Here is a 17,074-nt window from a genome sequence, read left to right as displayed (position 1 = left end):
AGTCACATGCTCTCCTGAATGAGCCAGCCAGATGCCCCTACATCTTTCAGTCATTTAAACATTTTTAGGATTCATTTGCAGATCTTCAAGGGACACATTATATTACCCTTTGTTTTGTATTTCTAGCAATTAAAATATAAATTTAAATTTAAAAACAACAAAAAGAAATCAGAATTAGTTGAAAAGTTTTTATATTTGATACATATATATTTTATATTTGATTTCTAACAATAAGTAATTAAAATGTCAACTTTTCTTTTTCCAGAAAGAGTAAGCACAAAAGCATAAAACCATTTAAAACAACAGAGAAAGGGAAGGATACCCAGCTATGATTAGATCTTTAAATTTTTTTTTTTTTTATTTTATTTTTTTTTTTTCAACGTTTATTTATTTTTGGGACAGAGAGAGACAGAGCATGAACGGGGGAGGGGCAGAGAGAGAGGGAGACACAGAATCGGAAACAGGCTCCAGGCTCTGAGCCCTCAGCCCAGAGCCTGACGCGGGGCTCAAACTCACGGACCGCGAGATCGTGACCTGGCTGAAGTCGGATGCTTAACCGACTGCGCCATCCAGGTGCCCCTAGATCTTTAAATTTTATATACCATAACCACAAAAAAGAAATTGTGATAAAAGGATCAAAAAGTAACGGTTGCAAGTCTTAATAATACTAAAGCATGAATACCGAAAGGGCTGACAGAACAGAAAATTATATAAAGAAACATTTAGGGGTGCCTGACTGGCTCAGTTAGTAGAGCTTGCAACTCTTGATTTTGGAGTTGTAAATTCAATCCCTGTGTTGAGTGTAGAGATTACTTAAAAATAAAATCTTTAAAAAAAAACATTTAATGATGAAATATATTTTTAAGTAAATTTTGTAGTTAATAGTCATAAAAGAGCATTCTTGTTAATAAAGTTGCCAAAACACAGAGCACCTGGGTGGCGCAGTCCATTGAGCATCCAACTTCAGCTCAGGTCATGATCTCTCAGTTTGTGGGTTTGAGCCCCATGTCAGGCTCTGTGCTGACAGCTCAGAGCCTGGAGCCTGCTTTGGATTCTGTGTCTCCCTCTCTCTGCCCCTCCCCCACTCTCTCACTCTCAAAAATAAACTTTAAAAAAATGTTACTTATCATTCTTTTAAAAAAGGTGTCAAAGGGGCACCTTGGTGGCTCATTTGGTTAGATATCCAACTTCGGCCCAGGTCATGATCTCACTGTGTGTGGGTTTGAGCCCCACATCAGGCTCTCTGCTATTAGCGAAGAGCCTGCTTAGATCCTCTGTCTCACTTTCTCTCAGCCCCTCCTTAACTTGTTCTCTTTCTCTCTCTCAAAAATAAAATAAACATTTAAAAAAAGTTGTCAAAAACTATTTTGGGGGGCACCTGGTTGGCTCAGTCGATTAAGCGGCCGACTTTGGCTCAGGTCATGATCTCATGGTTCATGGGTTTGAACCCAACATCAGGCTCTGCACTGACAGTTCAGAACCTGGAGCCTGCTTCAGATTTTGTGTCTCCCTCTCTCTCTCTGCTCCTCCCCTGCTTGTACACTCTTCTTCTCAAAAATAAATGAATAAACATTAAAAAAAAAAAAAAACACTTCTATTAATTTGTAAGATTGATTATTCAGCAAATTCGCTTTTGAGAAGTGAGCCATTTGATGGGTTTTTGGTTGTTTTTTTTTTCCGGCAAAGTGACCAGGAATCCCAAGGGAGATAAATGTACAGAAGTCAGTGTAAGGCAGAAAGAACTAGGATAGAACTTGTTTTTTAACTGGATCTTTTACTCAGTATTCATATGCAGAGGTTTGTGGTGTTACATGCACCATATGACTTAAAATCCCAAGGGTCCTTTCCATCCCCCAAATCTCAGGGGACTTTGTCAACTTTGAGTTGATCACATTGTACAGGAAGCAGGAAAATGAGTCCTAAGTTCACCAGGAGAAGAAAAGCTATATAGCTAGGATTTCTTCTAAGTGACCAGGAGTATGAACCTTACTTACCAATTTTGGAACATAGGTGATTGTTAACAAAAACTCTAGAGAGAGAGAATGGGCAAGACTAAGCTGGGAGAGAAAACAAAATTTAGGCCAGTTCACTGGTTTGTCTGCATGGATATTTCACTCAATCTAGTCCGAACTACATTTCAGTCAAGGTCTTAGAATTTGACCATTCGGATTAGCCACTCCTCCTGGTGGTGTAGGAAAGGAGAGAGTTTGAGCATTGGAGGAGAAAACTGTAGGATGTTCTTGGTGTTGTTCCACAGTTCTCCTCCTTCCTTACCCCGTACTGTACTATGTAAAGACCTGAGAAAAGTGCAGTGTAGTCCGTGAGAGCTGTGGACACCATTCTGTTTCTAAGCATTCCTTTAACTTTTTATTGTTTCAATACAAAACTGATTTTTATTTATACCTGTGTATTCCTCTACCTGAATAGTGTGACTTATTTGAATACCACTAGAGGAGAGCTACTGTGGTCCTCCTCCACTACCACCCCCCACCTTTACTGTACTTAGATCCCTTTTATATTTCTTAACTTTGTTACAGAGGCAAGAAAGGTTTGCTGATCGGTCACTATTGGAAATGGAAAAAAGGGTAAGTGTCCATTTTATTGAGTAAGTAATCTTCTTCCCCTTTTATTGTTTTATATAAGCAATAGTGGAGGATTTTTTTCTTTTAGTTTTGGCTTTATGGTTGATAGTTTTAATTAGTGTAGATTAATGTTAATTTAATTAGGAATGTTTTCTGGCTTAGCTTCTTTATACAGTTCTATGGGATCTCTGTAGGTGTGAAATAACCCTGCCTCTGTAGGTGTTAAGACTTAATTTACCATGTTATTCCTTTAACGGATTAAAAAAATCTTTGCCTTCATTCTGAAATGTACACATTGTGGTAATGAATCTGATGTTTTTGATATGCCATTTATCTCCTTTGGTTTTCTGTGGTGATATACTTAAAACATTTTGATCATGTATACATTTAGTTTAATTGTTTGCAAAATTTAAAGTTTATAAAGATTCTAAGAACATCAAATTTTAAAATTCTTTTTAAATTAATGATGCTTTACTTAATTTTGAATTTAAATATTTAACTTAAATAGGATATTTTAAACAAAAAACATGATTATTAGAAAAGCTTTTTGCTCTTTTTTGTCTTTCTGTAATTTTTTAGCTGGCTGTGATATAGTCATGTGTATTTCTTCATTTATTATTGTTATTGCTCAGGGGTCTTACAGTGGCCATAGGAATAACTCTACAAGTTTAGTTTGAGCAGTTCAGAATGTATGAATGATCAAAAGTTAAAGGAAAATGCCCAAAAAGTATCTGTTAGTTCACGTGAGCTGTGGTTAGAGAAGTTATATCCTGGGTAGCTGTGATCTCTAAGTCAAAGAATAAATAATCAGGAGCAGTTGATAAAACATTTTCTTCCATTCCATTATAAAAAATAGCCAATTTACCTTTTTGACCAAAAACAAAAAAGAGAGAGAGAAATGATGTCTGTCCTTTTTTATTCTTAGCTTGCGCATACATGATACATATATTCATACTCTGACATTCTCATCTGACTCCTCTGCCTGCCTGTCAAATGCAGATAAATTACTGAGTAGCTAATCTACTTCCATTTTAACAGACATTAGTAATCATAGTATTAATAATAACTGCTAGCATTTATTCAGTGTACCAGGCAAGCACTGGGCTAAGCATTTTACATACATTTTCTCGTAACCATATTTTTTAATGTTAATAAGTTTGCCAAACAGAAGAAATTGCCTGTATCTTTATAATTGCTATTTTGGTGATAAGACAGTTAAATATAGACAAGTGTTCTTGTCTTCTTTACCAGAAAATAGTTAAAATCTTGAAGATACCTAATAAAATTAAGGATGATGGGGCAGAAGGAAATAGGCTATTTATGACATTTCACCAAGTTACGAGGATCAAATATGACACTATATATCCTAGTGTTTTGGGAAATGCAGTGGTTTTTATAAATTAGTCATGGCTGTATTACTAACTAGCAGAAAGTCCTATTCATAGGAAATAACATTTTTGTCTATGTAATAGTGGTTAAACAAGTTAAAAATAGAATAACATGGTACTTAAAAGACTATGAGTAGGATCCTATTTTTTTTTTTACATCATATAACCTAAAACATTAACATTTACAGTAAATGTACTGCTTTACTAAATATCAACATTAATTATTAATCTGGGAAAGAATGTCTTGGGAATTCATAGTGATTAAACTAAATTTAAATGGTTTGTATCTGAAAGGTGACCGGCAAGAGTCAGTATCTTCTGGGCGGTATGACCTAACCAAAGTTTTACAGCACATTAATTACTGCTGCTTGCTTTTTGCATAACACCCTAGAATGCTTATTATTTAAGGCAGAATAAAACGGTACACTGCAGTAACGTATGTTGCCTTTGCCTGTCACTCTTTGAAAGGAGGAACATGAAAATACATGCTGCAGCTGCTGCTTCATTAGAGTCACGGCATCAGTGCTGCACACAGTATCAAGCTCAGTACAAAACTGTAAAGCCAACTGGATAAATAATGGCTAGTAAACCTTGCAGGTGGAGGAGATGAACTTCTCTTAGATCCTTTTGAAAGTTTACACATATTTTAGGCATGTTTGCTTCTTGCGTTTCTGCTTCTGTCACTGTAGAATAATTGCATCTATGTGTGGGGTTTTTTTTTCCTCTCTACATAATCCTCAGTCTTGAGTATTGGTTTATTCTATGCCTAAGTTTAAATGAACTGAAAAAACAGTTTGAACATGTTATGTAACATCTTACCTTAAAGTCAAAGCTTTAAAGAAAGAGCGTATAGAAATTAATAAAAATAATAATCTTCATATTTATTTCTTGGAAGAAATTTGGAAAGCTCTTTGCACATCACTGGCATCACATCTTTTTCCACACTGCTCCTGATTTGATTTTTGACTCTAAAGTGTCACTATTTCACAACTTAGAGAATTAAGAATATAATAATTATGTGATAAATATTGGTACCTTAAATTGATCTAGGAACGAAGAGCTCTAGAAAGAAGAATATCTGAAATGGAAGAAGAGCTCAAAGTAAGTAAGCCATGCTACTACTTATGAGAGACAGTGCTGTTTACGAACTTAAATTTTACAGAACTGATAACATACTGTGTTCATGTTAATTGTTCTCAACACTGATTGTGTAATTTGTGAATTATCCATATGCCGTGCTTCTCTTTATTCCTAAATCCAGGTTTTAGGTGAGCTAGGAGAACATTTATAATTCAAATCTTTTTGTTAGTCAATTTTTATGGCTGTTTTGATAGGTGTAGAAGAAATTAGACAATAATGACTGTAAGATTTGGGATTTAGTATTTATTCTTCACATTTCACATACTCTGTTTCTTGGAGAGTAAATGGTGGAGTGGGGATCGATACAAAAGTGTTTTCCTTTGAAAATAAAGGACTTTACAGTGGTGGGCCAGCAGAGCTGTATTTTATGGAACTCTGAATTACCTGTAGAAGTAACAATTTGTTTTGAATGTTGGAAGGAACACTTCTTGCAGGGGGAACAAAAATAGCACAGTTAATTGATTACCTTTTATCATATTGTCTTGCATAAAATATCTTTATCACATTATGAATTAATGAACTGATACTTATGAAAATGTGCCTATAGAATTAGACTGTCAAGATTTAATTATTGTATTGCTGAATTTGGTTCTTTGTTAGAATATTATTACTGAATGACTTTGGAGACAAATTTTTTTGGATTTTGTTTATGTATTTTGTTTGATATGGAATTTTAGGACTACACTATTTACCTTTGTGAATCTCATGGAATATCCTTTTAAGACTCTTAATTTTTTTCCTCTTATATTCATTTATCTGTGATTCTTTGTATTTTTATTGTCCTCTTTTCCATTTTCTTATTTTTTTATTTTCTATTTCTTTATGTTCTAATTCCTGCAGAACCTGCACCAAATAAAGCAAATTCAGACTCTGAGAGAGTTAAATGAACGACTGCTGACTGAGAATAGGGCCTTGACAAGAGTGGTAGCCAAGCGCTCAGGGTTCTGTAGGCAACTGCAGTCTGTGAACCTATAACTTATAGTTTCATCATTTCTTCTTGGTAGAGACAGGCAGGTGTTTTTGTATTAGTAAGCGTGTCTTGAGCTCACTTTTACAAATTAATGCCATTGTGTCTGTAGCTTATCATATAACTGTTAATTATGCATGGCTTCTCAGAATGTTAGAAAGTGTCACTAATTGTATATTCTGACTGATAAACTACAGTGAATTTAGAGAACGGTTTAGGGATTTAAAGACTTGTCTGCACTTTTGCAAAAGCTTGTGCACATTTTTGGCTCTACAGATAATTTATGGATTAAAACTATGACCATTTAAAATTCTTGACTAGAAAGAAAAAGGAACTTAAACAATGTAACATGTATTTTACATATAATTAATATGTGGAAGGTGACGATTAAACATGTTTTATCTGTTTTTCAAAATAATGTCATTTTCATTCAGAACCACTTCAGGTAATATTCACTTAGTCCTTTACAGTGGTATCCTGATACATAAACTTCACATTACTGTATTTTATAACCATATATTCTGAAAACAAGAATTGATTCATTCCACATAAATTTAAACTCTTCATAAAGATTTTGCTTAAGGTAATTTTGCCAAGTAGAAGTTTTACTTTTGTCTAATTTTACAATCTAGTACATCTTGAAAGCTGAGGAAAGGTAGTAGAAAACTATTTCCAGTGTCTTGCAAAGTATGTTAGTGTCAAAAGTATAAACTGTTCTACTTCCTAGCAAATCTGGCAGAGCACATGGAATTTAAGTCATTCTTAGTAGAAAATCCAGTTTACTGCTAACATTTCCACCCCCTCCTTCAGTTTGTCTATAGAACAGAAAATAGATTTCCTTTGAGGACCTGAGCGTGTGTTTTTCTCTTTGTTCCAAATACTGGTTGTTTTTTCAGTGCTTAGATATTTTCATAAATATATTTTGGCTTATAAGTTATTTTATACTATTCCAATAATAGGAATAATTGTTATCGTTTAATGAGCACCTATCTTGGATCAGACACTGTAGTACATGCTTAAGCTTAGTACTACAGTTGAATCCTTTAAGGAATTCTAATAATTTAGAACAAGTCTAACTCCCTCAAAACTTCCCTAAATAGGCTGGTTTTCTTGTGGAATAATATTTAAGGTCCGATGTAAATAAAGTAAAAGGGTTTGGTTTAGGTGCTGATAGAAGTCTTAGAGGAACTCCCTTTGAGAGCCTATCCTAACAAAAACAGGCTTCATTTTCTTGGCTGCTCTAATACAGTGTGCTTGTGAGTCATAATATCAAGTGATTTAGTACATTCCAAATGATAACTTTGGGAAAATAAACTTCTCATTCCATCATTTATTAAACTAATTAGCGTCACAAATCAAGTTTTTTCTTTCTTATACGTTTTAGCCACTAGAAATTTATATAACTGACAAAGCTTGTTCATGTGTCTTGTGGTGAAAATATAAAAACACTAAGGGTAACATTTTTATCTTCCTATTGAAGTAAAACCTTTTCTTTTATTTTTACCCTCATAGATGTTACCAGACCTAAAAGCAGACAACCAGAGGCTAAAGGATGAAAATGGGGCCTTGATCAGAGTTATAAGCAAACTTTCCAAATAAAAAAAAAGGAAAAAAAAAGCAGCAAGTAATGGAATTGCACATATGAGCAACCCAGTGGACCATAATTGACAGTCACTGGAAGCCTGGGAAGAATCCAGGGAGACTGTCATTTTCGGATATCCTGCCAAATGCCCTCTTATCTAGGAATTTTGTTTTGTTTAATTTTCTGGGTTTTTTTTTTTTTTTTTTCTTGTATCAAGACCATTGTTTCATGTTAATGCAGCTGCTGAGAAGATTTTTTTTTTTTAATGACTGAGAAAACTTGTTTACAGCTCCAGCATTTAAGGAAAGTGTTCAAGGCCAGATATGCCTCAGAGATATTTAACCAGTAAGCCTTAGTTGTACATAAATACTTTTGTGTCAACAAAAACTTTCAGCTCTCACAGAAGACAGTTATTCAACATTTTTTGATGTGCCACAGTTTCCAGTTTTTCGATATTTTTTTGCTTTACATCTAAGTTTGGGTTTGTATTTTTTCCTTCTAACTCTTCATGTGGCAGACTCATCTATGTTTTCACAGCTTTCTCATTTACAGAAAAGAACACCTGTTCTCCTGATATCATTGTCATGTATTAGGCTAATGCTCTGTTGTCTTCCGCCTGGAACTGAATTGCTTGGTGGAACATTTGCTTTCACTGTTTGTGCAATATGCATTTATTTCTTATATGAATGCTTTAAAGTCAATTGAGATTAGATTCTTTTAAGTCCTATTTTCTGCCTTTGTTGGTCACTTTTTTGTTTTTGTTTGTTTTTTATTATTGTAGTATATAATCTTCACATTCATTTTAGCAGGTACTGAGTGATGCTGTATATATAAATAAGTGTATTGTTTTGATTTTTAGACCACCACATGGCATGCTTGACAATTTTCTTAATTCAAATGTCTGTTAATGCAAAGTAGGCTACTCCATAATAGTGTTAAAAACAAAATTTGCTAACAATGTGATATAAAGACTTAAAAAGTAACACATTATGTGGGGCCCTATCTTTACAAAAGTTTTCTACTGTAAAGTGCTTTTACTTTTATTTTCAGTTTTCATTTGATAGTATTCAACCACAACTAAAGTTGCATAAGATAATTGCTTCACATTTCACATACCTATATTTATCTGAGTGCTGTCTAAAACTGTTGTGCTAGCCAAAGTAATGCTATGAAATCATTTGCAGACTTAACCGTGAGTTAATGTTAAATGCACTGTTATTGCCATGTGAAGAGGCATTGACTTTGATACCACCATCATGTTCAGACCATTTTATACATTTCAGTGGCCTTTTAAAAAAAAAAAAAAAAAGCAAAACCAAGTACATAGTGAAGATGGCTTTTATTTGGACAAATAGCTTTTATATTTTCATCAAACCATGCAAAAAAATACCACATCTTTCTGGCACATAACTGTCTCCTTAACCACTGAACAGTTCAGCCATTTGAATAAATTGTACATTGTAAAGCTTATAGTAGCTAATTGTATTATTGATTGTATTGTATACTATATTAAATGTGAATTTGTACCCCTTCATTTTAAAAGGTCATTGTGTTCTACTGCCTATTTTAGATTACTTTGGGGCTGGGAAAGGGTGTTTTGGTAAGCAGGATTTTAAGTCCTCTCTCTCTTGATTGGTTTTATGAAGATATAAGGTTATGCTCTTACTACCAAGCTCAGGATTCTTGATTTTTAAAGGTACAAGGATAGTTATGGGAATTTTATTTTTGGTTATATTTGAACTGTATGAATGGTGGGTCTGAATATAGAGAATTTCCATGGTCTTATGTGGACGTAAAATATACAGATAATTGATCAGTTTGAGTGACTGCAACATGTTCTGGTTGCACAACAGTTAGGCATGCTAAGGATTATATTTGTGAAGTTTGGATGCCTGTGAAGAATGATTAAATACATGTTTCTAATATTTTAGTGTTTTGTATTTAGGTTATTTATTCTTTGTATCTAAAACTGAACAGCTACTGTGCTATATTGATTTTATTGGTAGTATTGAGCAGACCTTGTTTCTGCATGAAACTAGTTGCAAAACCCACTATTTTGGAAATAAAAATGTATTTTGACATATACAAATAAAATGAATAAAACTATTTTAAATGTGTGACCTTTTACTGAAGACACTTAAATTTTGTTCTGAGATATTTAAATTCTGCATGGGTATTTTTTCACTAATTGCTTTACTTGGATTCCAATTTGAATAATTTTCGAAATTGTAATATTGTGATAATTTGCACAACATTGTACATGCACATCTGTAAATGCAATCTTAATTGCCATATTTATGCAATCTGTGTACCAATTTCGACAAATGTTTATATATTTTACATAAAGCTGTCTGTATGCAGAATCTGAGAACTAGTTTTTTTATGATAATAACTGGGTAAAAAATAATAGCAAGTGTCAAGATAGTAGCTTTGTAGCATGAGATTTCATTCACATAGACATTTTGTGGTTTCTAAATTAAACCTGTGCTTTTTCTTAGCTGCAGACATAGGCTTGGGAATACATATAAAGATAATACTCCATTGAAATGTAAAATAACACATCATTCCTCAACCTGGGTTTGTCCCAAGTTCAGCCCCTCATCTACTTACACATCTATAACTACATAAAAGAGGCACTTTTAATTTGGGGAACTTGGGTAAAGGACTTGTGGCAAGCCTTTGTTTACATTAATATAAGAATTCAATTCTATTTTTTCTATTTTCAGTACTTGTTTTCCCTAAGCATGCTCACAGAACTAAGAACATTACTGTTGTTTGTCCTGCATAAAAGAATTTCACGTGCACATACTTCAAAGCCAAATGAAAAGCAGCTATAGAACTGTGTCAGAGAGGTCTCATACAAAAAGTAGGTATTTACCAATCCACTCGACTACTTTACTCTTTTGCTTAGAAGTTTGTTATCACTTAGTCTTTCCTGGCCAATCTGAACAGTCATGACTCTCCATGTCATAAGTTGTCATAAGAAGAAAATCATCCAGAGCCCAGTTCTCTTCAGACCAGGACCATGTGTTTCCCTTAGGACACAATAGTCTTGTAGTTTGCCCTCCACTTCATCATTAGAAGCAGAATACAGCAGACTCCACTAACAGCTATGAACTACCCATTGGTGAAAACCTTTGGCCACAAACATGAAGTCTGACTGATGAGCAGTCTTTTCTGTGATGTCCACGTGTTATACTGTATACGTGTAATCTCTGTGCGTGAGTGCGTGTACACAAGCTGCTGTCCAAAAAGGATTGAGTATAGAATAAAATAGTTTTTCCTGTTGTATATAGCTCTAGATACCTAAATACATTGCTTGACTCATTTTGGAAAGGTTCTCTGGGGTTAAATGCTTTGGAAATGACAGATTGCTCTTTCTCTGAGGTAAGTGACGGAGAGTGTCTTATTTCTGTTCTTTGCCTACAAAATGACTAGATTACAAAGCAATAAATTTAGGGCTCCTGGGTGGCTCAGTTAAGCATCTGACTTCGGCTCAGGTCATGATCTCACAGTTGGTGAGTTCGAGCCCCGCTTATCTCTCTTTTGTTCCTTGTTCACTTGCACCCTCTCTCTCTCTCTCAAAAATAAAAAATGAAAATAAATAAAAATAGAAGCATCGAGGAGTCAGGAGTTTAAGATTTTATAATAAGGTAACATAATTTGCTTATTACCATAACTTGAAATTTTATTACAAGATGTTTTTGTTTATTTTTGGTTTTGTTTTTTAAGAGACTGAGGAGGAACAGAGAGAGGGAGAGAGAATCCCAAACAGGCTCCGCATTTATCAGCACTGAGCCCAACACAGGACTTGAACTCATGGACCTTGGGATGACCTAAGCCAAGACCAAGAGTCAGACAGACACTTACCCAACGGAGCCACCCAGGTGCCCTTATTACAAGTTGTTTAAAGTTTATTATAAGTGAGCTTTTCTGAGCAGGTCTGTCACAACTTGCCACTGCTTGAATTCCAATAAATATATAGGTCACAAAAATTAACTAGGTTTTCATTTTAAAAGGTAAATGAAAGGGATGCCTGAGTGGCTCAGTCAGTCAAGCATCCAACTCTTGGTTTCGGCTGAGGTCCTGATCTCACAGTTCATGAGTTCTAGCCCCAAGTCATGGGGCTCTGTGCTGACAACACAGACCTTGCCTGGGATTCTGTCTGTCCCTCCTCTGCTTGCGTTTCTCTCTCTCTCTCAATAAGTAAATAAACTTTAAAAAATAATAAAAGGCTAATGAAAAGGAGGGAGTGTTTACGAAATTATCACTATTAGTAGATTTTGTTTTGAATAATATACAGCTAATAGGGCCTGTCCTTTGTGCTTCTATTTCTGGGAGACTGAAAGTAGAAACGAAGAAATTTATCTCCTTTCCCTTTCTCACACAGTATTTCTCACAGGTCTGATTCAATACAAATCTATTTCAATAGGATACCTACAACAGGCTGGGTAAATAAAGTCCATCTCCATCTTCTCAGTGAGAAACCAGAGATAACTGATCTAGCATTCCAAGCTAATACAAAGCAGAGCCCTTCCCCAACCTTTGTTGTGGTTGTCCTTGTTCTTCCCAACTCTCAATGCAGGACTTTATCTACTATATCAGTTAGTCAGTTGGATGGTTTATTTGCATTAAATTGCATAAATTACCTGTGGGTCTATTTTATATGTCTAGGCTTAAAATACTTCAGGGGTAGTGTTTCTTGATTTTTTTTTTTTCACATTCTTATTCTAATTCCACATCCTTACCCCGCATTCACTAAATTTCTCCGTCTTTCCTTAGAACTTATTACTAAACCATTTTGTCCTATAGTGGAATTTTTTTAGACTTTTAGGCTTTCATGCTCAAGCAGCTGGTTGATTTCCTGACACGAATTCTGTGTCCAATAGACCATCGTAGTTTTAAAAATATTTTCACACACCCACATGCAAAAGAACTTCTGCATTCTTAAAAAATAGACATTTTTAGATGCACCTGGGTGGTCTAGTCAGTTAAACGTCTGATTTCAGCTCAGGTCAAGATCTTGCAGTTTGTGGGTTCAAACCCCACGTTGAGCTCTGTGCTGACAGCTCAGAGCTTGGAGCCTGCTTCGGATTCTGTGACTCCGTGTCTCTCCCTCTCTGCTCATACTCTCTGTCTTTCAAAAATAAACGTTAAAAAAAAAAATTTTTTTAACGTTTATTTTTTTTTAATTTTTTTTTTTCAACGTTTATTTATTTTTGGGACAGAGAGAGACAGAGCATGAACGGGGGAGGGGCAGAGAGAGAGGGAGACACAGAATCGGAAACAGGCTCCAGGCTCTGAGCCATCAGCCCAGAGCCCGACGCGGGGCTGGAACTCACGGACCGCGAGATCGTGACCTGGCTGAAGTCGGACACTTAACCGACTGTGCCACCCAGGCACCCCTTAACGTTTATTTTTGACAGAGCATGAGTGGGGAAGGGGCAGAGAGAGAGGAAGACACGCAATCCGAAACAAGCTCCAGGCTCAGAGCTGTCAGCACGGAGCCCGATGCGGGGCTCAAACTCACAGACCACAAGATCATGACCTGAGCCAAAGTTGGACGCTCAACTGACTGAGCCACCCAGGCGCCTCCCCCCCAAAAAAAAAAATTTTTTAATACACATTTTTAACTTATGATTAGAGCTTAATTTCCAAGAACCTTTTTATTTCCAAGTAAGATAGGTGATATTGATAGTGCTATGGTTTTAGCAGCAAATTTTTCTCTCCCAATGAAAATGTGGACTGTCGATGTATAACTGGCAAAAATTGTGTTTATGTTAACTCAATAGATATGACCTCACCCCAAAAGAAGTTACTCAAGACTTAATAATAAGCCTAAGACAGTAGCATGACAGCAGCATGATTTTCTCACTTGCTGCTTATTAATTCTATATTTTTAAACATGATGAGGAAAGAGCTTTGGATTCAGTCAGATCTAGATGTAAATCTCAGCTTTGTGTGTGCCATTAGTCCAACTACTTAACCATTTGGGCTCAATGTTTTCAGGTAAACGACATATTTGTATAAAATGCCTTGAATGCTTAGAGTTCAGTGGATGCTCAAAATTGCAATTACATTATTGCTTTGAAGAAGTTACATTAATTTGTGATTTTTTTAAGTACTAATTTACTTAGGAATATAATTTATTTTTGCCAAGATAATTTCCAAAGAAGCTTGTAGTGTTTATTTAAAAAGTTTGTTTCTTTTTAAAATACATTAAAACAAAATTTTGGAATAATTTACCCAGTTCCCATGAACACCTCATTTTTTACTGTAGGATCAGGAAGGGAGAAAGAGAAATAAGAGGTGGGTTTCAGAGGACTTCCCTTCCACCATTGCAAAGAAGGAAAAGGTACACCTGTGTAACCATGCCACATCTGTGCCAACAGATTCCAGGGACACTGACTGGCGGTGTGACTAATACACTTATGGACCCCAGTTGCTGTTACCAGAGGAAAGATGGGCAAAGTGGCAGAGAATTTATATATGTGACATAGAATTTATTTGCCATATAGAAGAGGCAAGTGGTAAGTATGGTCTAGTAAATGTTTTCACACTTAAAGGTGGTAATTATTGCTCAGTATTTCTTGTTTTCATTAAAATTTATGCCTGTTGGAATGTCAGGATTATCACTAGCTTTGGATGCTTTTAAAGGTTATATGATGCTTCTCATAAAATATCCTCAGGTCATCTGGGTTATTTACCAGCCTTCAGTTCAAACTAACCTTGTGACTAATGGTTTTCTGCAGAAGAGCTTTATTATCTTCCCTGTTCTTTTGTCTGAAATTTACAGTCCTGCCTCTCACTCTTGCTCCCTGTCTAGACTACACCTCTTGTGTCAAGTACCTGCTTTACTGCAATCAGCAGTAGAAAAACCAGACGGAAGGCAGCTAAATTTCACTATTTCCTGTGTACCACATCCTATACATATCTTGGTTTTCTGGTTTAAAAAATTTTTTTCTTAAGCTGTTTGTTTTACTGAGGTCCTTGAAAGAACAGGGTCTTTGTCATTTTTGTTCTCAGCACTTAGCACAGTGCCTTGCACATAGTAGATGTTTGCTGAATATTTTAAAAAGGAAAGAATAAACCCAAATAATTAAATTGTGATATATTCATTTCGTGGAAGAAGAAATCTCAGCTGGCTTCTAGATTTTTTTTAAGTCTGTTAAGCTATTGAACATAAACATTATGATTCCTGCAGACTTGGTCACTCAACAAGTTCCTGTTAGCCCTTACAAGCCAGACACTGCCCTGCCTGGTAGGTATACACTGAGAAGCAAAGCAGGCAGCAATAAAACCCCTGTCTTGGGGCGCCTGGGTGGCTCAGTCGGTTAAATACCCAACTTGTCTCAGGTCATGATCTCACGGTTCGTGGGTTCAAGCCTCACATCAGGCTCTGTGCTGACCGCTCAGAGCCTGGAGCCTGCTTCAGATTCTGTGTCTCCCCCTCTCTCTGCTCCTCCCCCACTTGCACTCTGTCTCTCTCAAAAATAAACATGAAAACAGAATTTAAAAATAAAAGCTGTATATTTAAAAAAAAAAAAAAAAAGCCTGCCTTGTGGAGGTTACATTCAAATAGTGAAAAGATTGAAAGTAGGCAAATACACTATTGTAGAAGATAAAGTTCTCTGGAAAAAAAAAGTAGAGTAGGACAAGAGATTTCAGGGATGAGGGCGAGTTAGAGAAGGCCTCACTGAGAAGGTAACATTTGAGGAGTGTCTAGCTGACTCAGAATGTGTGACTTTTGATCTCTGCATTGTAAGTTCGAGCCCCATATTGGGTGTAGAGACTATTTAAAAAATAAAATCTTTAAAAAATAACATTTGAGCCAAAACTGGAAGAAGGAGAAGGGAAAAATACTGCAGGTATCTGGAGAAGAGCTTTTTCAGAGGGAGCTAGGAAAGCAAAGGACTTGAGATGCAGGTATTCTCGAGTGTCTGACAAACCAGAAGGTTAATGTTACAGCCATGTGAACAAGAAGATTAGGAGAGATCAGAGAAGCAACAGAGAGCTAAATTAGGGACTTCGTTTAGACATGTATTGACCACATACCATGCACTAGCCTTGCTCCTGAGTGATAGACTTGCTTCTTCAACAACCTTACTGTTTTTTTAAGTATGTATGTATGTACGTATGTATTTTGAGAGAGAGAGAGAGAGAAAGTGCAAGCAGGGAAGGGGCAGAGAGAGGGAGAGAGAGAATCCCAAGCAGGCTGCACACTGTCAGTGAGGAGCCCGATGTGGGGCTCGATCTCACAAACGGTGAGATCATGACCGGAGCCGAAATCAAGAGTCAGATGCTTAACCGACTAAGCCACCCAGGTGCCCCAGCAACCTTCCTATTTTTATCTATGCCCTTTCCCAATAATAATTTGTAGCTCTTTATAATAAAAACTACAAATACTATTTATTTAAAAATAAGAATTAGATTGTAAATTTTGAATTGAGAAGAATAGGAAACAAGTCTCCTCAGGGGAAAATTAATTAAATGCAAAACATTTGCTAAGACTCCTGACAGCCAAGTTAGAAATGGAAAAATGGGTTATTATACACATCAATACTACCTAAAAGAAGCACACTGGTTCTTTGGGCAAAATTGATATTTTAGATCAGTTCTCAAAAGAATTTTCCCATTGGTTTTACAATTGGTCTGTACACCTAATGCATTGCCTTCATTTATGTCTCTTTTTTGTAGCATTTGTTCAGATGGTCATTTTTTATTTCTGCTTTCAAAAGTAAAATCGAGAATGTAAAATGTGCTTCTATAGTTGCTAAAATGTAGTTCCAAGAAGGATCAGATTACTTTAATCCCGCTGACTAGTAGTATCCACCATCTTTCTTGTCCTAGGAATGTCCCAGTAACTTAATCATTCCTCTAAAACAGTGGTTCTCAAATATGAGTCACCTGGAGATCTTGGGCTTCACTCCTATTTCTAATTCAGTATTTAGGGTCTGGAGTGGGACAGTGAATTTGCATTCCTATCAGGTTAACAGGTGATGCTGATACTGCTGGTTGAGGGATATATGTATTTTGAGACATACAGCATTATAATATCAGTTGTCCATCTCTTGACTGGAAATAGAGAATTTGAAAATGAAATCTCTTCTGAGAACCCCGAATGTGGGTATCCTGTATTAACAGTTAAAAGAGATAATACAGGGTATCCTGTATTAACAGTTAAAAGAGATAATATAGGGGTGCCTGGGTGGCTCAATCAGCTGGGTGTCTGCTCTTGATTTCAGCTCAGGGGGCTAATTGGGTCTTTTGTGGTTCCATTAGCCAAAGCAAAATTGAGAAAGGAAAACAAAGCTGGAGGCCTCACACTCTCTGATTTCAAACTATATTACAAAGTTCTAGTAATCAAAACAGTATGGTACTGACATAAAACCAGACACATACATCAATAGAACAG

General features: G+C 35.8%; 1 protein-coding gene across 8 annotated transcripts in view; it reads left to right on the top strand.

Annotated features, from left to right (window-relative positions):
- PPP1R12A (protein phosphatase 1 regulatory subunit 12A) overlaps positions 1–9,765 on the top strand; it is a 163,515-nt gene extending 153,750 nt beyond the window's left edge. For 4 of the 8 annotated variants that reach the window (XM_045465022.1, XM_045465027.1, XM_045465023.1 and 1 more), the window contains 4 exons: positions 2,538–2,585; positions 5,021–5,071; positions 5,951–6,120; positions 7,590–7,631. In XM_045465022.1, the coding sequence (XP_045320978.1) occupies positions 2,538–2,585; positions 5,021–5,071; positions 5,951–6,085 (234 nt within the window). In that variant the 3' untranslated portion in view covers positions 6,086–6,120; positions 7,590–7,631. Of the gene's footprint in view, positions 1–2,537; positions 2,586–4,264; positions 4,296–5,020; positions 5,072–5,950; positions 6,121–7,589 lie in introns of those variants that run through there. The other 4 variants (XM_045465024.1, XM_045465029.1, XM_045465025.1 and 1 more) reach the window with 3 other exon arrangements.
- Positions 9,766–17,074: the final 7,309 nt, after the last annotated feature.

The sequence above is a fragment of the Leopardus geoffroyi genome, chromosome B4 (assembly GCF_018350155.1).
Source record: "Leopardus geoffroyi isolate Oge1 chromosome B4, O.geoffroyi_Oge1_pat1.0, whole genome shotgun sequence".
NCBI classification, from domain to species: Eukaryota; Metazoa; Chordata; class Mammalia; order Carnivora; family Felidae; genus Leopardus; species Leopardus geoffroyi.
The sequence above is the reverse complement of the archived record's forward strand: the minus strand, read 5'-3'. Positions and strand labels throughout refer to the sequence as shown.